The sequence below is a fragment of the Strix uralensis genome, chromosome 1 (genome assembly GCF_047716275.1).
Source record: "Strix uralensis isolate ZFMK-TIS-50842 chromosome 1, bStrUra1, whole genome shotgun sequence".
NCBI lineage: Eukaryota > Metazoa > Chordata > Aves > Strigiformes > Strigidae > Strix > Strix uralensis.
In genome coordinates this window covers 78,107,679-78,129,363 of record NC_133972.1, presented here as the reverse complement: position 1 = coordinate 78,129,363, position 21,685 = coordinate 78,107,679, and the positions used below count along the sequence as shown (strand labels likewise).

Genomic DNA, 21,685 nt, shown 5'->3' with positions numbered 1-21,685 from the left:
TCTTTAGCTGGAATGAAGCAGATGTTAGCTTCATGCAGTCCCCTAACTTGATTATTCTTTGGACACGTTAGACAAGCATTAGTGATTGATAATGACGCTAATTAACCCCTTTCCTTTCCAAAACAGCAAACCAACACCAGCAGGATTCCACAAACAACACACACAAAGTACAGTGTATATCAATACCCGTTCAAAGTGGATCAGTGACACAACTTCACTGCCCAGTGCTCGACAAAACCCTTCTCCCGCCAACACCGAGCCAGCTCCAAATCTGCTCTAAGAGTTAACCGCTCCCACCGCTGACAGGGCAGGGAGCAGGGACACAGCCCTTCGCTTCCGAAAAGGTGCCCAGGACAGAATCAGAGGCACCATTTAGCTTTTACACTCCCGACCTTTCACATTTGATTATCGAGCCAGTTTAAATCGCTCTGTCCTCACTAGCTGGGACGGGATTCACATCGCTCCCCGTTGGAAGGGCGCTTGTTATTTTAGCCACACTTTGCAAACACGAGGGCTGGCGCTCTGGGAATCTGGTCTGGGCTGAGACATGAATGTAGCGAGGAGGGAAAGGGAAGTGCACATTCTGGAATTTAAATGCGAGGCAGAAGACAAGTAAACAAACAAGGAGCTGATCTGATTACGCAGTCGAATTTATCATGGACAATAAAGAAACCGCCTTTAAACGTAAGGGTTTGGATAAATGAATACTCCTAGCAAGTGAATAAAATGTATTCAATTAACTAAAAACCTCATGCACTTCTGAACTGAAGTGGAATCGACTGTAATTGATTTATTTGAAACCAGAGGTTAAGGACTGAATTAGCTAAGTACAACTGGGTATTTCAAGCCACTGACTTCTCAAATGTCAAATCCCTTCTATTTTAAATATTATTTCAGCTGCAGGGCATTGCTGTCCTGATGGCTGTTCCACCAGTTAAATCTCAAATTATATTAATATTCGATTTTTGGAGGGTGGGGTAAATTACGGTACAAAGAGGAGGGCTGTCCTTGTTCACGGTGAAAGAGCACCGAGCTGTATTTTGGTTCACATGTAGGAATTAGCTTAGCGTGGCAGCAACGGTCTAACATTCAGGCACTGCTCACCCTCATTTCAGCCAATCTGGGGGAAAAAAATAACAGCAGACTTCTGTTTAGTGTATAAAAGCATGACCTAGAATTTCACTGCTGCGCCTTGATCACGACGTTAAAAATGCATCCAAAGAACGCTAAAGTAATTAGCACGTTTTAGTAACTGCATATTGGTCACAGCAGAAGAGGCTGAACCAAAGCCAGTCTGATTTCCATTATCGCCTGTAAAATCCTTCCTTAGAAATAATAGTAATAAAGAAATCTATGCAAGGTCATTTCATTTCTGTTTTCTGGTGGCTTGCTAATGCAGCAGCAGGATACTTAAAATGCGCTCTCCTAGCATAAAGTAGCTAATTATATCTTTAAAACATTATTTATTATGACCTTATAATGTTCCAGCATAAGACTGCTTTATACATTGCCCAGTATAAAACGATTATATTGGGTACAGGTTTCAAAAAGTAACAAGCATCTGTAAATCCAGATATGAATGAATGGTATTTAATAAGATTGTTTTCGTTTAAAAATGAGTATTTATGTGTTGCTGTAGAAAGAGCAGCAATGTATTGCTGTTTATGAATGCTATTGTGCCTGAGGTTAGGATCCCACACACAATCTGAGATGCAGCCAAGAAAAACAGCCCTGATAGACAATGCTTCACTTCACCTGCTACAATACTGTGCATTTCATTTATGTCAAGAATATGTACAGTTAGGGTTCATTCACCTCATTATTTTGTTACATCTACTTTACAGTTAACCAGTCTCTCTTGGAAATAATAAATAACTGTTTTTAAAACAATTGCAGCTTTGCATTCAAAAGATCCACTTTCAATTTATAGGAAAAAAATATTCACCATTTTTATAAACTGGCTGGCTCTCGAAAATAGAATTTAGACTCCACCAACTCTCTTTCTGCTTGGCAAGATTGATTTTACACAGCCTTCCATAAGTAGATTACCAAAGCAAAATGAAACATCTTGGGCTTTATCTAATGCTTTGCTTCACCAGCCCTACCAAACGTCAAAATATATGAGCAAATGTTAATTCTCTTTGCAGCTTCATTGTAAACACCTCCCTCTTAACCTCCTCAATTTCTGCCTGAGCAAAAAAGAAAAAAAAGGGGGCAGAGAGAGAGTGTCAGGGAGGGAAGAAAAGAGAAAGAGAGAAAAATCAGCCACCACCACCACCAAAATATCACCAGCACTTACAGACTATCTCTTTAAAATGCCTTTACATTCTAAACTGCATTAGCCTCCTTTCCTGTGATATAATATAATACAGCCTGATCCTGATTCCACCTATGCCCTGGGCCAAAGAAAATAGATTCAAAGTCTGAATTCTCACGTTTTTACAGCTCATCTTCAAGATGTACACTCCATTTTTTTTTTAAAGCAAACTTCCCTATTTTACAACTGGTTTCCACAAGAAGAAACTCAAGATAAAAATTTCAGTCCCTTATAAACTGACACAACCATCTCAAAATGTCAATCTGTGCATTCCGCTAAAACACGAACCATCAATCAGAAATAATCTGTCTCCTGCAAGATTTCGCTAAAGTTCACAACCGTGAGATGATTTTGTTGGCATCGACTACGGAGCTTTTGTTTTTTCTTGAGGGGGAGGGAGCACCCGGCTCTGATTCACCAGTATATAATTTTTTTCATAGCACCTAATTTTCAATATCTGCTCAGCAATGATTCTTTTTAAAATTTCCTTTTTGAGATAATGGGGTTTTTTTAATCTCTGCTCCCCGTTAGGACAACTACATGTACAAAATTTTATAGGCTTATAATTCTGCATGCTATATATAAACATAAATAAAAACCTAGAGGTCAACATAAATAAAATAAAACTTTATTTTTTAAATAAAATTATGTTTTGGTTAAAGAAAAGATAGTGTGTCATTTTGTTAGTAGTACAGACAATTTTTTATCCAAAAGAATACATTGTGCTTTATTGTGTCATTTGTCTGAATACAGACTCAGTGGAATATCTAAATGATACCCTGCTCTGAACTCCAAGTTGAAAGTAAGTTTTTATTATACTTGAGGGAAACAATGGGTTCAGCTGCTTATTGCAAGGAGCAATTGTCAAGGGAGAGTTAAACTCAATTACTGTAACCATACTGAATAAAAAATACTGCCAAGAACAAAAATACGCCTGGGTAAAGACAGCCACTGAATAAAAAAATCGACATAAAGCGTATCAAATATTTATTTATCTGGGCAACAAAGGACTATGATACATTGATAGGCATGGAAACTACTGCCGGCACAACTCAATACAATACAACTATAACTGCTTCCAATATGGCCAGTGGAAATACAGGATACCAGGTGGTCCCGAATGTTTGAAGTTCTTTGGAAAAAAAAAAAAAAAAAGAAAAAAAGGAGAAAAAGAAAAACAAAAGAAAGGGAGAAAGGAGAAAAAAAATAAAGAGGGGGAAAAAAAGGAAAGAAAAGCTAAATCTTGTTTTAAAAGACAATATTAATTTATTGCTCTGATGGTGCTTTCGGGAAAAGGACAGTGGATGAAAATAACTTCTTCTTTCATTTTCCACAACACATAAGGGTTGTAAAACCACTAACATGTTTAAAAACCTTGCCAGGGTCCAACATCACTTTATTTTATCTTTAATGAGAAACTAAATGTCATACTAATTATATATAAAAATTCATGGTTCTTTATTTGTTCAGCTGCTTCATTGTCGCCTTTAACATGCTACAACAGGGCTAAAAATGATGAATCCCAGAGAAAAACCCCCAAAAAACCTCTGATATCTAAATAAGTACCATGAACCACATGATGAACTAAGAGGGGAAGATTTAAAACCCACTAAACAAGAGGTAAACGAGATCACCAGATAAATAAAAAAAGGCTTAAAACAGACTCACCATATTTACAATTCCCATTAAATTACACATAAATAAATATATACATACATGAACACTGATTCCCTTATATAATAACCGTGAATCGTGTTGCAATAGAAAGTTCAAGTTGGTCGCTTTACCTTGGACAGGAAAAAGTTCTACAACTGAAGATATGACATGGAACTGCTTGTGTTTTGTGTTCAAGTTTATTCACAATACTGATAAAATGTCATCAGTCCTTTTTGCCTTTTGTTTGTTTGCTGTTGCTGCTGCTGTTGCACTTTTTTCACTTTTTTTCGTTTTTAATATGGCTACAATCTTAACTGAAGTTTATGTAAGGGAAGGTGGTGATTCAGTCCGGTGAAGCTCATAGAATTTTTTAAGTATTATTTATTTCTTTTGGGTTTTTTTTTTAATTTTTTTTATATATTTTTAGAAAAAAAAGTCCTTTTCTTTTTTTGTTTTGTTTTTGTTTTTTTTTTTCCTCCTTTTCTTTTATTTAAAAAAAAGTTCACAAACTCAAGACAGAACTTTTTTTCTTTGCTGGCTCCATCCCCCTGTTCTGTTCTCTTGGGCTCCAAACTGGGGTAAAACGATGGTGGCAGCGGGGAGGGGGGGGGAAGTCAAGAGGGAGCAAATGGAAATGTGGATGCTGGGAAGGGGTTTGGGGAGAGGGCAGAGCAGTCCTGCAGAGTCAGAGAACAGGATTGGCAGAAGGACGCTCATTCTCTTGCTGTAGCCTGGGGTGCTGGGTGCAGGGGAGAGGGAGGAGGGAGATGAATGGATCGATGGGCTATGAGGGGGAAGGGAGAGGAGGGGGGGGGGATCCTCACTTTCGGTGCTTCTCCTCTTTGTCGCCGCTTTTGGTGCTGTTGTCTGTGTGGCTGTTGGGATTGTTGCTGAGGTACATTTTGTCCATGGCCTTGAGCGCCTCGGTGAGATAGTTCTGCAGGGCGGTGACGGCAGCACACACCGCCGGGCTCCCGAAGCCGTGCGAGATGAGGTTGAAGTGGGTCAGGCAGCTCTGGATGCCCGGCTCCAAAATGGGGTTGGGCCGCGAGTTCCCCAGGGGAGATCGGTCCTGAGCCAGCAGGTCGGTGAACTCTTTACAGATCTGTCTGTAGCACAAATGGAGCAGAGAGACAGAGGGAGGGAGGCAGGGAGGGAGGGGAAGAGAGAGGGAGAGAAATGAACCGTCACTGGCAGCAGCAAAGCCTGTGCATGCACCCTGCTAGATTACACAAGCCCCTGGATCAAGGGGGCTGCTGCCCCCGAGCACACACACGCTCTCTCGCCTCTCTCTCGCCTCTCTATACATCCTTCCCCCTAATTCTCACACTTCCCCGGCACACACAAACCTCTTCCCTTCGCCTCGCACGCACACACGGTTGCACACACGCATCACGCCCCGGCCCCAGCCAACACACAGACAAATAACAGGCACACAGATACGCACACCTCCCGCCTACCCCTATGGCAGCCCCCCCACACCCTCCCCACAAACACGCGTCCCTGCCGAGCTGGGTTTTGGGGCAGACGCCCAGTTTAAAGTTCCCCAGCAGGGAGGAAGGGAATAAATGGGGCGCGATACCTAAAGGGAGGTTCAGGGATTTATCCATGTCTTGGAAGATCCTTTTTATTTGGAACTGGAGAGAGGCGCGGGCCTCTTCCTTCACAAGGCTAAAACACGCCTGTGCGTCGGGAAGAAGGAGCAAGGGCTGAGAGGGGAATCGAGGCTTTAAATTAGGGTATTCTGAAACATTTATGTATGTACATCTATCTCTCCAAATCCAAGGGGACCTTCCCACAGAGGCGAAGGTTGACGCTAACTGGGGTCTGGAAATTTCCTACCAGGGAGGTGGGAAGAGAGGATACGAGGGCACAGTGCAGAAGTTAGGTTATATCATCCACTCGCTGCACAAATGGTTGGGGAAATAACACACCTTATAGCCAGAGAGCTCAGAGGCGTGTTGAAACAGTTTGTATTCTAAAACCCGCGTTAATGTCTTCCAGCCATAAAGCGGTTCCCATCTTCTGCCTGCGCCCTCTGGCACTGTGCCCTTTGGTGACACCTCCATTGGTAATTAAGGGCTACTAAACAACCCTTTTAATTTCCAGCAAACATATCAAAACAATCATTTTCTTTTCACACACCACCTGGAAGTCTAGGCAGCCCCACCAATGATAAACTCTGGTAGCATTTTAACTGCGTACAGATTGCCATTTAAAATATATTTTTAATATCCCTATATTCACTAAGTAACAGAGCTGCTTAGGCAGAAAGAACCATTGCCGATTTTAATGAACTGAAATCAGTTTAATGTGCCAGTTTTATTTTACTGTCAATGGGAATTCTTCCCCTTCTACCTAAACCGATAAGCTAAGTGAAAAGGCCCCGAAAATTATTTTCTCTGAAGAATTACTGCTTTTTCTTTAACTAAATATCCACCCACAATTTTCACGACTCGCTTTCAAGGTAATCTGCACGAACTGACTCAATGGAAAGCAAGCTGTTCTATGGAGTTCTCCTATAGCAGGAGGGCAAATACACCCCCTCGCAATTTGCAAAGCCATCAGCCACTGGCTATGTACGTGGCAAACGCTCTCAAATAAAAGCCCCAAACCCGGGTCTGTCACCCTCCCCTCACTTTTGAGCAACATGCCAGAAAGTTAAATGTCTTACTTTGTAGCTAGAAGCATGTTTTTTCTTGTGACTTGCTCGTTTGGATCGGAATGTTGTCGGTTGAGAAATTCAGCTACTGCTTTGGCAGGAAATTCTGTCTCACAAACGTACCCAAAATCTCTAGCGAGATGTACGGCTTCTCCTGAAAAGGGAGGCATGGGTGGGGATGGAAGGGAAACACACAGCTCATCAGTACACACTGCACAGAGGCAAAAATCCATTAGGAAAAAAAAAAAAAAAGGCACTACATTCTAGCTGGGCTTTTCTTCTAAAAGGTTTGGACTTTTTTCTGTGAAAAAGGTAGGGTAAGAAATGCTAATCACATCTTATCTCGCAGGAGTTTTCTTTGCTTCAGTCGAGGGCAATGCAAATGTGTATTTTCACGACAATCATTACAAGAGAAATCTCACATCAGAATTTTTTAAAGTTTACATTGACTAACAGATACTTTTAGACAGGCAGGCTCCATTCACCTAGGACGTGTGCTTAGATTTAAATATCCGTACCCATATACTGTCATTTACCTACATTTCATTCACAGCTATTTACTCTGGAAATGTTTGTTTGCCTCAGCCATGTCCCTATATTCTTTTGCAATGCATCAATGATTAATATTGATCATAATTACTCCTAGAGCTCTTCTAAATAAAATGCATTAAACAGCTAAGTGTTTAAAATTTAACTTGATCACATATAATTATATGTTCACCCCCAAACGATTAACCATGAGAATTTTAGGGTCATTCCACCGAGTCTGTCTGTTTTGTTGATTTTCAAATCTTTGGTTTTAATTTCCTGAACCAGTTGGTTTTTACTGCAGGGCTTCCTGCCATTAGCTCTAGCTCCGGAAGAACGCATGCGCCAATTAGAGCTTCAAAGCCTCAGTCCAGTGAGCTTGTTTCCATAAAATGGAGCGGATCATAAACAATAACAGTACTCTAGAAACTGCCTCATCGCTACAGGACTCAAAGCCCCAGCAGTGTTTATACTATCATCCCCCCAAAATTAGCTACCATCGCTAAGTTATCTGGAGATCCGGCCGCTGGTTTTGTTTTGGTTTGGTTTTTTTTTTTAAAAAAAAAATCATTCTTTTAAAGCCATTGTATGTGAAAGCCAAACAGAACAATAGATTACCATAAAACCTTCTCCATATTCATTAAGATCACAAATAATGTTAAGCATCTACCAAATCTAGACTTTTTACAAGTTTTCCCCTAGTGATTTTTTACTACAGCACGTTGATGCAATTTCAAAGCCTTTTCAAAAACGTGAAGACGCAGTAATTTTCACGCAGTATAAATATAGTGCGGCCACTAATCCTGATGTTTAAAAAACCGAAGCCTGGCATTGCGCAGCGCTTCTTTCCCCGTCTCTTTGAACATGAAACATTTCTCACAGAATACGAAGTGACAACAAAACAAAACAACAAATTCCCTCCTACACAACCAAACTTAAGCCAAACCTGCGCACAGCCCGGGCCGAGCTTAAAAGCACTTTGCAGACTGAAGCGGTCTAAAATGCAGTCGAATCCGTAAGTGAGGGGAAAGGAGGAGGATCTATTTGCTGGCCTTGAGCTTACTTTTTGCCAGTCAGTGTGACACATCAACTGCTTCAAAACTAAACGACTGCCAACCCTTGAGCTTCCCACCTCCCGGTTCTGACAGCACAGGGTGTCCCAAGGCATTAAAAGTAAGTTGCACCTTTTCTGGCCAGAGCGAAGTAGAGGAGACCGATATAGCCAAGGGAACACGTGTTCTGAAAATGAGAACCAAAGGGAGTGGGGGGTGGTGGTGGTGCAACTTTGAGGCTTTCAGGACACCATTAATTCATGGCTGAGGTCAAGGATTCCCAAATTAATTCAGGAAGTAATGGTCACGCATTTCTCAAATGCAGATGTCAGAAAAGTTAAATGATTTACTGTTATGTGGCTCCGGGCTGGGAGGGAGAACAAACTTAAAGTAGCTGCAATTTCTGACATTTAAAATTGCTTGGTTGTCCACCTGTGGCAGAAGGATGGCAGTGAAGCATTAGAGGCTCTGCTCCCCGTAACTTCCAACTTGACACTCGGGGGTCTCTTATGGGCTGAGCCCACAGCCCCCGTTCGCAGGGATCCTTCCCATGCTGCTCCCAATGAGATCAGCTTACTCTGGGGAGGGATTACTCACTTAAACGAGGGAGAAAGATGGGGCCCTGAAAATTACTAGCTTAGAGACTTAAAAGCAAATAAATGGTAGAACGCGATGCTGAGTCTGCAGGACTCGCACAAGCCCATTTCAGGTTAAAACCAAAAACAAAGGCACACAATTAACATGTTTGGGTTTTTTTTATAAGGCAGAGAAAATAACGCCCTTCCAATTTCCAACAAGCAGCACTGACTTGGGGAAAAACACCAACCCAAGTCTTCTCCCATTAGGCAAAAGCAACAGGCACATTTTCCAAACGGGCCCTCCCAGCTCTTTTAGTCACTTACCCTCCACAAGCGACGTGAGCAAGGTAACATTAGCAGCTTTACGCCTCCCGGCTGGCAAGTTTAATCCTATTTTGTCCAGTTTCTCCCTCAGAGATCTCCCTCCGTTTTTAGACTTCGCCCTGCTCCGCACAGAAAGGCACTGAGAAACGGGGCTGGCAGGGGTGACCCGCTCCCGCTTTGGCTCCTGCCTGCAGATCACCCCGACACATCACCTTCCCACGGAGGGGAGTAAAGGGTTGGGGGGGGGGGGGGGCATGGTTGTGGGGGGCTGAAGAGCGAGTGTTGCTGAAAGCTGAGTCTCAGACATAAGGATGGGGCTTTGGATGGCTCCATGTCTAGGGAACAGGGGCCCTCGCTGAGGTCCGGATCAGCGTCCAGGCTGGCTGGGAGCTCTGGGCACATCATGGCCAGGGCTGGACCCCGGAGGCAGCCGCCTGAGCTCCCAAGGCGCCACAGACCCGGGGGCAGCTTCTCCCCACAGCCCACGGGCAGCGGCCCAGGCGTTACGGGAGGAGAACCGTTTGTAGGGTCAGCAGCCCCCGTTACCGCCACGGCGCATCACTGCCCTCACACTAATCCCTGCGTGGCCCATCTGCGGCTTTTCGACAGAGCCGGACCCAGCCGGGCCGTGGAGGTGGGAACTGGTTTAATTAATCCTGAATGTTATTCCCTGCCCGGGCGCTGCGCAATTGCCTGGGCGAGGCCGCAGGCCCAGGGTGGCAGGCAGCAGCGTGGGTGCCCACCGGTAACCTCCCCGCTCCCCGGGGGGTGCGGGGTGTATGGGGGGGGGTGCTCATCGCCGTGACAGGACAGCGTGGGGACACACACACGCACACGCGCCGGGCCCCCCAAAGCGGGGCACGGGGGCCACACAAGGCTGCGCGTTGCCATGGCTACAGCGCCCCCCCCCGCCGCTTCGCAGCCCTGCCCCGGCGGCCGCGCGCGCACCGACCCCTAGCGGCGGGCGCTGCGCCCCCCCCCCAGCCACCGCCTCGCGTGGGCCCTCACCCTCCTCCTCCTCCTCTTCCTCCTCCTCCCTCCCCTCCCTCCCGCCCGGCGCAGCCCGGCGCGGCCCGGCCCGGGCGTTCTAGTCCGCCATCCCGCCTCCCGCGCTCCCCGCCCCTCACCTCCGCAGCACTCCGCCCAGCAGGGAGGCGTTGAGGCACTCGGGCGGCGAGAGGCGTCTCTGCACTTCCGCCACCGTGACCTTGTACTTGGAGGTGGAGCTGAGCAGCGAGAGGCGGCCCGGCACCGAGCAGAAGACCTCGTTGGGGTTCACCACCCCGCCGAAGAGCGTGTCCTTGTTGATGGGGATGGAGGAGACGGCGTTGTTGTTAGACTTGGAGAGGGACACGGGGCCTGCAAGGGAGGGAGGAGCAGGGAGGTGAGGGTGAGGAGCGGGTGGGGAGCTGGGGGCTGGGTATTTGGGGGGGGGGGGGGGGGGGGTGGGGGGGGAGGCCGCCGCCACCGCCGGGCACCCGAGCCCCGCACCCGGCCCCGCAGCGCCCACGGGGCAGGATGGAGGGAGCGGGGACAGGGCGGCCGGCGGCACCCCAACGCTCGCCGGGAGGAGCAGGGAGAGAGCGGGGCAACCCGCAGCAATTAAAAAAATAATCCGCCGCCCCCCCGCCAGCCCGGAGCGGGCGCACGCCGTCGGGGGAGGGGACGACTGCTTGCTAAGGCGCCGGTCGCTCCCCAAAATAAAGACTGGTCCCTGCCCAGCGGCCGCTGTGCAGGGGCGACCCGACCCGGGCGGGGAGGGACCGTGCCGCCATTCGGGATGCGGTGCCCGCCGGCCTCCGGTCTCCCGGTCGCCTTCCCTTTCTCCTCCGCCCTACCCCACTACTCTTCGCGGACACAGTCCAACCGGGCAGGGGGCTCTCTCCGTTTTGGATAGATCACTTGTGACATTAATAGCTCTGGGAAGGCTAATAGATACAACAGGAGTTAAACGAACTCTTGAGATTACTAATAAAAGAGCCAATTATCATGTCGACTTGGAAAGAGCATCTCTTAAGATTTATCCCTTGCACATCTAATTTGACGTGACAAAGGCTTTACAGACGGGGGTGGGGGGGAAATGAAACTTTGAGCTCCCTGGCTGTAAGAGCCGTTAGGGCTAGAGGGGAGAGCAGCTCTATTCAGCACCTTGCTCCGGTGGCGGCCGGGGTACCCAAACTGCAGGCGGCTGCACGGCAGTGGCACCCCTCGGAGTAGGCAGGAGGTAGCTACGTGCTCAGCCCTGCGAGTTTCGCTCCCAACAGCAGCTCCCTACGCAGGATCCAAACGCAAACCAAGCGCTTTCCACCGAGAACCTCCCTTGCAAACAGCCCTGTGCCACCTTTCCCAAATCCTTCGGTTGTCCGAAGAAAGACGGGAAAAGAAAATTGAGTGAAAACACGCCATAAGTATTTTCCACGGTTTGGGGGACCAGCCTCCAAGCAATTCAATTCCAAGCGAAGCAAAAGCGCACAAAGCCAACGAAAACCGCCCTGACGGACAGACACCAGTTCCCTGGAACTCGCCCCCTGTTCTCCAGCAGCCCACCTCACCGCCGCCGCGATTTACATCAGAAAACCCGGAGAAGGAGGAACAACTATTTCTCTTTCACAGCCCAGTTTCCCAACAACGATTACACCCCGTCGCTCAGCCAGATGCACGGGGCAAGACACGAAACCCAACTGTTCGCTAATGCACTAAAATACCGGCTTGGATTTTCTAGCTCATCTGCTAACATTTTTCCTCGTTAACGACAACAATAATTAAAATACCCGGCGAACGTGGCCATTTAAGAGGGCAGATTTCAACCCGCATTGCCCGTTTTCTTTCTCTGCCTCCAACCTTTTGGCCAACAGTACGTGCCAGAGGAAGGAGCCCGGGGCCGGGGGGCTGCGGGGGGTGGGGGGGTGGAGGCCGGGTGAGTCCTCCCTGCGAGCACTCCCCAGCCTGTGACGACATGTTTGGTATGCGCAAGGAAACGGCTTACCTTTCTTAATTACAGTTTGATCTGGGATGTTAATACCGGGGTCTTCTACGTGCTGCAACAAAAGGAACAGGCAGGGATGTAAATGTACAACCACAACAAAAGGCAGGGAGGGCTGGGCTGGGGTGCGGGAGAAGTTGTGTCCCCCCTCCCCATGCACGGTGCGAGGAGGGAAACTACAGATCCCCCGGCGAGGGGGAGATGGGATTTGGGGGGCGATTTCCTTTACCGCGAGGAGTCCTGCATCCCTCCCCGCTCTTCCCCTGTTCCCCAAGAAATAGGAACAAAATGATAAAGCACCCCCACGCCCCCGGGCCGAACCCAACGACCGAGTGGGCTCCAGCTCCTGCGGGCTCCCCCCCTCCCCTCCCTTCCTCCCCGGGACGCGGCCCCGGCCCGGGCCGGCCCGGCCCTTCCCCGCCGCTGCGCCCGCGCCCGCGGGAGGGAAAAGCACAAAGGAGCTGGGACCGGTGCGGCGCCTGGGGGGCCCCACGCCGCCCCACGCACCCCGCGTCCCCCACTATTGTCCCCTCGCAGGTTCCGCGGTCGCGGCTACAGCTGGGGTTCGCGCGGCGGAGTCACGACGTGATTAGAAAGTCAAATGAAATCATGTTTTCTAATTCCAAAAACTGACAGGCAATATAATGTCTGGCTGTGTTTACAAATTAACACCAGTGCTGCTGAGATAGAAGATTTCGCAATCGTTACAAAACCCAGGCATTACCATTTAAAAAACTATTACTTCCTTCTCTAGTCTTTGTCCAACAATAATACTGATTCTAACATTTTCCATTCTGTCTTGGATTTATGCTCCTGTTAATTGTGCCTGATCTCAATGATTCCGGGTGGATGGTACTAAGTTGCTTTATTACAGGTTTTATTATACTCAATGCTCTCATTTGTAACTTGCCTAAAGTGCTTCTGGATTTAAGTATAATTAAATTGAGAAATGTTCAGAAATGACTACTGCTGCAGTTCTTGTGTTTTAACTATATGGGGAAATATGATCCCTTTATGCATGCACCCTAAACCCATAAAGTAAATGTAGTGTGGCATAATACTTTTATTTGTGTTATTTCTACACATATTCCATACAGGGAGGACTGTTAAGTTTAAAATCCCACAGAGATATTTATGATTAAATAATTTTCACCATCTACTTGATTTTCTTAAATATTTAGCGGTCGTTTTTATTAAAGGTTAACTGTTGCAGCAACAGAAAAATTCAAAAATGACCCTTCCCCGACCCAGCTTTCCGTAAAGGATTTTTTTTTTCATAACTACATGAAATACTCTTAAAAGATACATCCTCTTATTTTTATGCTTTCCTTCATGCAGCCTGCCGATTCAGTTTTACAGAGAAAAAAAAAAAATAAAAAAAAAAAATTGGCTGGGCTGGTTTAAGGATTTAAACCAGATGGCATTTAGTTTTCACGAAGTATAGCAACACTATTAATTCATAGATCTGCAGAGGAGGCTTCCCGAATCAGCCCACTGCCACAGAGCACAATTGAGGAGAGGGAGAATTCAAGAGAACATTTTAGGTCATGTTCCTCCTGCTGCAATCAGGGGCTTGCAGTCAACAAATTAGTTTATTCTTACTATTGCCTCCATGTTATTTTATATCAAGTTTAAAGAATCGACCTGCTTTTAACGGATCCAAATTGCTTACTAAATCCTCCACTTTGGGAAACGTATGCGTTTATTGCAAAACTGCTAAACATAACCAGCAATTTTCTGTGGCTAATTTAGCCAGATGAGCGCTGTAATAAATTCAGTGTTTTCCCCAAGTATAATTTACAAAAGGTTTCAAAATGACCCCCAAAAATAGGTAAGTTCATCTGAACATTATCCTTGCAACACGAAACTGTACTCATTAAACTGTCAGCAAATATATTGTTGTAATATTTGATCCTGTAATTTGGGATGGCATTTCAGCAAAAATCACATCCAGATACCACAGTTCCCTCCTCCTCTTTCCTCCTGCAAGTCGAGCAGCTTCAGTCCCTCAGCACGAGCTCTGTGGGCTTTAATAAATTTATTGCCATGTTCTAATTCCATTTTCGGGGAGAAACCCAGAAAGATGAACTTTGATCACGACCTATCACATTGCATAAAGCCACTTTCCTAACTGAACAATAGCCCTGGCTTGCTTTGTAAATAGCCCGTGCACTAATGTCATGCTTAATTAGAAATCATTTTTTTAATCCGTATTTATCGATAACAGAATTAGGCCCCCCAAATAATGCATCCTCCAATAGGCTCCCAACATTTAATTCAATATAGGGTGTAGCAGGTCTGGCTCGAATTTGATAACCTATAGCTAATGATTTATGAGGTCATCCCTTTGCACCGCTGCTAAAAGGAGGCGGCAGCGTTTTAGTATACCTCTTCCCTGATTTGTCAATTAATTCCTTTAGAGAAGAGGATCTGCCTGTACCCTCTTACAACTTTGGATGTCGTTATCCCATATGCCAATTCTGTAATCACGAGAAACCGATTTTTCCTTCTTAGGCCACTTTCACCCACTTTTTTTTTTTTTTCTTTTTCTTCCTTCCCCCTTTACGTTTGCCTGGGAGGACATTTAATGAGATCTCGCGTTTCAAACTCGTGTTTTTCCCAAGGCAGCGAGAAATCCCCAAATGCACGGCCCGGTGGTGATATTATATATTCTTCCAATCGTAACAGCTTATTGTCATTGAGAAGGAAAGATATTGTTAATGATGACAGTAATTTGATTTATTTATATTTTAGCGGGCGCATTAGCGGGGAGGCGTCGCGCAGGGACGAGCTGCGAGAACCTATTGTTCTAGGTGGGGGTTTCGCCTTTCCCGGGGCAGGTGGGGGGGACACGTTTATCTTCTTCCCTCCCCCTCTTTTTTTGGGGGGGTCCCCCTCCCTCCCTCCCCCCCCCCGAAGTTCGGCTCCCGCGAGGAGGGGGACACGGGGGAAGAGGGGCGAGCGGGCCCCGGGGCGTCCCCTTGGCTTACCGGCACGTCCTCGATGGCGTGGGGGATGGAGTGGAGGGGCAGGTCGGCCAGCCCCGAGCCCAGCCCGTGCGGGGCGTGGAGCAGGTCGTCGTGCCGCCGGTAGTCCCTGCGTGGGTCGAGCCCCGAGAGCTGGTGGGGCAAACCCCGGTGCGTGTGGAGCAGCCCAGTCTCCTGGCTCTGCCTCTGTCCCGGCCATCCTGGGTGCTGGGGCTGCGGCTGGGCGTGGAGGGGGTTGAGGCTGTAGGGGTCGTTCACGTGGGAGTAGGGGTCCTGAGACTGGGGGTAGATGGGCTGGTAAGGAGGGGGGAAGTAGGGGGGCTGGAAGTCGGCGTTGGGGGTGTGGGAGAGCGGCGGGGCGCTGGTGTAGGGAGACTGACCCACGGTCCCCAACTGGGGTAGCCGGGCTGTCCCGTTGCTGGTACTGTCGTGGCGCTCCTGAGGTGGGGGGGGGCGGCGTTGGGGGGGGGGGGGGGGGAGGGAGGAGGGGGAAGGGGAAGGAGGGGGAGAAAAGAAAAACAAAGGTAAAATCAAACTGTTTCTCTTCAAAATCGGCTTGCGCGTTTCACCTATCGGGCAGAGATGGGCAATTCGTCCGCTCCGAGGCGGAGAAGAGCAGGTCTGGGGCTTTCTCTGCCTCCGATTTCCCTTCGCACACAATTAGGAGGCAGTCTCGCTTTTTAAATAATAATAATAACAACGGCAACAACGATAACAGCAATAATAGCAATAATTATAACAAGACTGCTTATAATAATTAATAAAACATTGCGGCGATACACCGCGGATGCTCAACAGATCGCGCCCCGGCATTTCAGGAGGAGGTATTTCCCGCAAATAAAAAGAATAATTCATAAGCGGGCATTATTAAAATAATAATTCTACCACGACCCAAAATCCTCCCGCTGGCCCTGGGCAGAACCGAGACAAATACTGTCGCTGGCATTACCGGTAACGCATCCCAAGAAAACCCTGGAAAATCCAAGCCCACTGCCATTTTGTTACCAGAAGACGCCGAAATAGGCTCTAAACAAACCGGTCGTTCCCCCCGCGAGTTTTACAAAGGTTTGGGGGCGAAGACACTGCCACGGTCCCCCACCTACGGGGACAGCCGCCCGGGTGCCCGGCCGAGCTCCCCGCTCGCCAGCGGGCGATTTGGGAGCGGAGTGGGGGGGAAGGGGGGCCGGGGGGGGGGGGGCGGGGGGGTCTGGTGGCGGCGGCGACGGCCGGGGCAGCGGAGGAATGCGCCGGGCAGCCGTGGGGAGCATCGCCCCGAGCCCCGCCGCCCCGACGGGGGAGCGGCACCGAAATGAGGCCGGGCGTTTGGGCACGGCTCTGCCGGCTCCCGCGGCCGGGCAGGAAAGCCCGCAGGTATGTCCGGGGAAAAAGGCATGGCCTCCGCGGAGGAGGAGGAGGGTTCGAGGGGAATGAGCCACGATCCCGAAAAAGGGAAACGAGAAAGCTGAAAATATCCCGTTTGCAGGTGGCAAGGTGAAGAAATGGAAGCGGTAGGGTCCAAGCAAAGCCTTTTGCCTTTCGCTCGAAGCAGACCAAAAAAAAAAAAAAAAAAAAAAAAAAGGGGGGGGGGGGAAGAGAAAAAAAAGAAAGAGAGAAGGGGGGAAAGGAAAACCACCGAATTTATAAAAATGAAGGAAAGGAAAAAAAGCCCTCTCTGGAAAGCTGGGTGCGAAACCCCGACCGCCACCGCCACCGCCGACAACAATAGCAACACCCAGCACACACCAGACCCCCTCCGAGAGAAACGTGAAGCAACTCACCATAGCCGAAAAACTGTGTACTAACATCTGCGAAGAGTCGGGGGTTACAAGTCAAGGTAGGAAAAAAACCAAAACAACAACAAAAAAAAAGGCAGAGGAAAGGGACCGGCGGAGCGCGCAGCCCCCGGCGGAGCCCCGCGGGTGCGGGCGCGGCGCGGGCGCGGAGGGAGCGCGGCCGGAGCCCGGCGCTAGGCGCGGGCGGCAGGACCGGGGCGCCGGGGCTGCTCCTGCACCGCGGGCGCGCCACTATAATCCATCAGAACTTGCACCGATCTCTGCTGCCCTTCATCGGGTGTTGCCAAGGCGAGCTCTCTATCCTGGCGCGGTGTGAGGAGTCAAAGTTGGTTGCTTTTTTTTTTTTTGCCTTTTTTTTGGTTTTGCGCTTTTTTTTTTTTTTTGCCTTTTTTTGCTTTGTTTTTAGCTTGTGTGTGTTTGTTTCTTAATCCTTTTTTTTTTTTTTTTCCTCTGTCTCTTTCTTTCTTTTTCTCCTTTGACTTAGCTGCTGCTTCACTTGAGCTCCTAATAACAGATCTGCTGCCTTCCTGGAGACTCCTAATAGCAGATATTCATGACTATTAATATTACACGAACACTTAATAAGGGAAGAATGGCTGGAAATCGAGCGTGAAGCGAGAAGGCAACTCAAGGCAGAGCCTGTTCTAAATGACGTCCATTGAATGAAGAATCAGTGTATCTAATCAGAGATGGGGGAGAGGGAGAGGGAGAGAGAGACAAAAAGGGAGAGAGAGGGAGCGGGAGAGAGAGAGGGGGGACATGCTGCTGCGTCTGACGAATCACAGGAAAGGGGCAACATTTTAAAAGGTTGCAGGGCATGCAAAAGTGAAAGAGAAAGAGATCCGGAGAGAGGGAGAGGGTGGGAGCCAGGAGGGGGGTGCGGAGGAGGTGGGGGTGGGAGAGACGGGCAGAAGGGGAGAGGGGAGGGGGCGCGGGATCCCCCCTTCCTCCCCTTCGCTTCCCTTCCCCTCCCTTCCCCCCTGCCGCCGCCTCCCCCTGCCCCCAGCCCCGCGGTCCTTCGCGGGCGCACCTCGGGCTGCGGCTGCTGCGCGTAGCCGGCCTCAAAGCCCAGGGAGAAGAGCGGCTGCTGGCTCCCGCCTTGGCTCTTGCCGCCCTCGGCCGCGCCGCCGCCGCCTTTGCGCGGGGTGGGCTCCGCGGGGCCGCCCGCCGCCGCCGCCGCCCCGTCCATGCCTCGACGGCGCCCCGCCGAGGGGCTCCCCGCGCCGCTGCCCCCGCGGCGGCCGCCCCGCGCCGCCAAGCCGGCTCGCCTCCGTGCCCCGCGTCCCGGAAACCGGCTGCGAAAGTTTTTTTGGGTGTCTCCCCTTCTGGGTGCCAGCCCTCCTCCTCCTCCTCCTCCTCCTTCTCCTTCTCCGGTTCGAGCCCAGCGCCGAGGCCGGCGGGCGCCCGGGGCGGGGGGGCTGGGGAGCCCAAGGAGCCTCCGCCGGGCTCCCCGCGGCCCCCCTCTCGGAGGATCCGGGAAAAGACGGGGGGAAAAGGCAGGAGGCGGCGAGGCGGGGAGGGAAGGAGGGCGGGAGGGACGCGGGAAGGAGGGGGGGAGAGAGGGAGCCGGGAAAAGAAGCAAGGCGAGCGCTTCTCCCGGCCCAGACAAGCCGGGGCTCCGGCGCAACCCGTCGGACTGGCTGTGCAACTCCCAAACAACTCCCTCCGGCGGGCACCGCTCCACCGCTGCCCCGCCGCAGCCTCCGCGCCGCCGGCGCCCGGCCCCGCGCTCCGCCCGCCAGCCCCGGCTCCCCGCGCTTTTATTCCGCTTTTCTTTACCGCCACCCCCCCCTCCTCCCCCCCCCCGCCGTGTTGTTTTGTTTTGTTTTGTTTTTTTCCCCCCTGTTAAAGGCAGGTCCTGTCCCCAGCAGGGCACAGGCACCCGCTTTTCCGTCCTCTCTACAAGTCACCCCGCAGCCGCTCCCCAGGAAAACGGGGGGAGCCAACTGCGCCCGCCCAAAAGCCGGCGCGGCTCCGGCGGAGCGGCTGCTGCTCCCTCCGTGTTCGGTAGCACCTCGGTGCGAAGTCCCATGAGCGCAAGGCAACAAAAGCCATTCGCGATGAAATCCACACGCGCGCACGTGTGCACGCTTCAACACCGGTCCTGGGGCGGGGGAGGGAGGGAGGGGGAGAGAGACGCTTTCCTCCCGAAATTCAGCTGAGGAATATACATAGTATTTTTTCCCGGCTTAAGGAAAAAATAAAAATAAAATAAAAAAGGAAACAGCACCCCTGTCACCTCATTCCTAGAAATCGAGCATCCGCCCGCGAGTGGATCTAAGAGCTCAGCTCCCTCACCGGGAGACAGCTTTATCCCAAACTCCTCGATCCGGGACTAAACCACCAAAGCATTTAGTTCGGCGGTGAGTCTGGCGAGCCCCGGGTCCATTTCCTAAGCTACAGCATCGCTCAAAGCAGCGGCTGGGTCAGACGGGAGCGTAGCCTCCCCCTTCGCCCCACGCATGCAGGTCGGCGAGGCTCCGCCGAGGCTAGGGCAACCTCCCCGCGTGGGTCACGACCAAGTAACTGCCTTCTTTTGCAACGTAGAGTCCTTTATTGCGCGGTTTAAACGCACTGCACAGGCAACTTTTGCGAAATGGGTGACAATAGTATTCGTTGGTTTGAGACCAGGGATGGGTCCCGGGCACCGCTCTTCTTTTTCCTTTTCTTCTTTTTGCCAGATTAAAAGACACTCGCCTCTTTCTAAAAATATGGATGCACACACAGTCACACAGAGAGATGCGCGCACACAGTCTGTGCTGAACGGCTCCAAAATCAAATTAGGTGGATTGCATTTTTTTTTTTTTTCAAGCGCTTAAAACATTATTGCTCAAAGCCGTGGGAGTGTGGCCCTGAAAACTAGGCGGCTGGGGGAACACCGCTCCCAAGCCCATGACTTCAGTTCGGCAGCTGACCCCTGCAAATTTGTGCAGTTCTGTGTGATCAACCCGCAGCTACATCGAAAAGGCTGAGTTTAAGCGTCGGTCCTGAGCCAATTTATTGGGATGCCTCGGGTACCTGGTGTGTAAGAATAATTCTCTTCCCTTTGCCTCTTTGCCCTTTCATTCATTCATCCATCCATCCATCCGTCCATTCATTCATCCGTCCGTCCATCATCCATCCATCCATCCGTCCATCCATATGGATGACTGTAGCATCCTACAGCGCCTTATCTATGGAGGATCTACCCATAGACCCGACCTGCTGCTGGGTCCTGTTTGCCTCTCCTCACACACTTCCGACAAAGCTGGGTTTCCACAAGCCCCTAAGTTGCTGGCGAGGGACCCCGGCCCCCCTCCAGCCGCAGGGAGCCTGGCGAAGGCGCACAAGTTTTCCTGAACGAAATTGCGAGGGGGAGGGATGCTGCAGGCTCCCGCTCGCAGCCGCGGGGCCGGCGGCCGCGGGAAGAGCTTACCTCGCATTCCTCATACTTGATATTATCCGTCAGCTTCCAAAGCATTTTCATGGATTGGCGTGAGAGAGAGGGTTTGCTTCTCTCCCTGCCTCTCCCTACGGTGGCGGTGGCGGAGCCGGGGCGGCGCGGGGCGCGGGGCTGGCGGAGGCGGCGCGGAGCGGCGCGGAGCGGCGCGGCGCTCCCGTCCGCGCTCGGAGATCTCCCTCTAATGGTGGGAACTTTTCCCTTCTCCCGCTCCTCACCCGCAGCCTCACCGCCTCATTAGCATATCGGCAACAGCCCCGCTGCTCGCCACCACCACAACCTGCAGCGGCGGACACAGGTAGAAAGGACCCACGAGCAATAAGGAGAGAGAAGAAAAAAAAAAAAAGAAAAGAAAAACACAACAATTTTTTTTTTTTAAAAAAAAAAGCTTTCTCCAACCCGCCGAGCCCCGGCACCGCGGGGGGAGGGGGGGCAGCGGGCCCTGCCTGCCCGCCCTGCCTGCCTCTGCCTGCGGGCGGGAGAGCGGGGCTCGCCGGTGGCCGTTCCCCCCTCGCTTCTGTCTGCCAGCGGGGAGGAAAGTGGCCAGCGAAATCAAAGAGGCGATCGTCCCTTCATCTGCAGAGAGTTTAGGGCTAGCCATGAAGCCACCCCCTAGGTTTCCCCCCCCCCCCTTTTTTTTTTTTTTTCCACGGGATTTAAAGAAACCAAAGCGAGGAGAAACGAGATTCGGTCTTCCTCTAACGAGGTTATTGTCTGCGGAGGCTTCTGTTGCCCTCCGGATTTGATTTGATCTTTCTGGTGGATATTTGTGAAGCTTCTTCCCTTGGCAAACTATTTTGTTCCTCTCGGCTCTGTTGGCTATTGGTCTTCAAAAAAAACCCAAAAAACAACCCAAACAAACCCGACATAACCTCCCAGATAGAAGTGGGCAAGCGGTAATGTGAATGCAGCAGGAGCCAAAAAGTCTTTTGCAAGCGCTCGAGCAAAGGGACAAAACAATGACCACAATAAAACTTTGGTACTTTCTTAGGTGGAGCGCTTCGTTTGCTTAACAATGTGCCGCTAAGCGAGCGCTCAGCCCGTCCCCCCCGGGGGGCCGCTTTAACACCCTTCTCTCCTCTTTGACTTCCCCGGGTGTCCAGCCTCGATCCGTCCATCGAAAGGCTTCGTTTTTCCCGATTTTCGTCTTTTTTTCCTCTCACTGACCCCGCGCCGCTCCTAACGGCCAGGCATTCTCCTCCCCGTGGGGCCGGCGTGTCGGGCCTGGCGCGGTTCCCCACGCCCGCCGGGCCCCCGGGCGTCCCCCGGAGCCGGGCATCCCCGCGTGGGGGTGGAGGGAGCACCTGGCTGCCCTGCCGCTCCCCAAAACTTCTCTCTGCCAACAGCAAAACCTCCCCTGCCGGCC

The 21,685-nt window shown here is 50.5% G+C and overlaps 1 protein-coding gene across 2 annotated transcripts; it reads right to left on the bottom strand.

Annotated features, from left to right (window-relative positions):
* Positions 1-3,289: 3,289 nt before the first annotated feature.
* Positions 3,290-21,054, bottom strand: TFAP2A (transcription factor AP-2 alpha). Of its 2 annotated transcripts, none has more exons than XM_074872174.1 (7): positions 20,296-21,054; positions 15,091-15,525; positions 12,104-12,155; positions 10,245-10,476; positions 9,118-9,236; positions 6,648-6,789; positions 3,290-5,082 (listed from the first exon to the last, which is right to left on the bottom strand). In XM_074872174.1, exons 1-7 carry the CDS (start codon positions 20,344-20,346, stop codon positions 4,794-4,796), a joined length of 1,320 nt encoding a protein of 439 aa, XP_074728275.1. In that variant the 5' UTR covers positions 20,347-21,054; the 3' UTR covers positions 3,290-4,793. The 2 variants fall into 2 exon arrangements, with proteins under 2 accessions (XP_074728275.1, XP_074728285.1); XM_074872184.1 differs by lacking the exon at positions 20,296-21,054 and adding an exon at positions 16,866-17,372.
* Between the last annotated feature and the right edge of the window lie 631 nt (positions 21,055-21,685).

Coding starts and splice junctions, on each gene's coding strand:
- TFAP2A (XM_074872174.1), bottom strand. CDS start 20,346: ATGAAAATGCTTTGGAAGCTGACGGATAATATCAAGTATGAGGAATGC. Junction 12,156..15,090: donor ACGCCATCGAGGACGTGCCG/GTAAGCCAAGGG, acceptor CTTTTGTTGCAG/CACGTAGAAGACCCCGGTAT. Junction 6,790..9,117: donor GCTCACGTCGCTTGTGGAGG/GTAAGTGACTAA, acceptor CTCCCTTTTCAG/GAGAAGCCGTACATCTCGCT.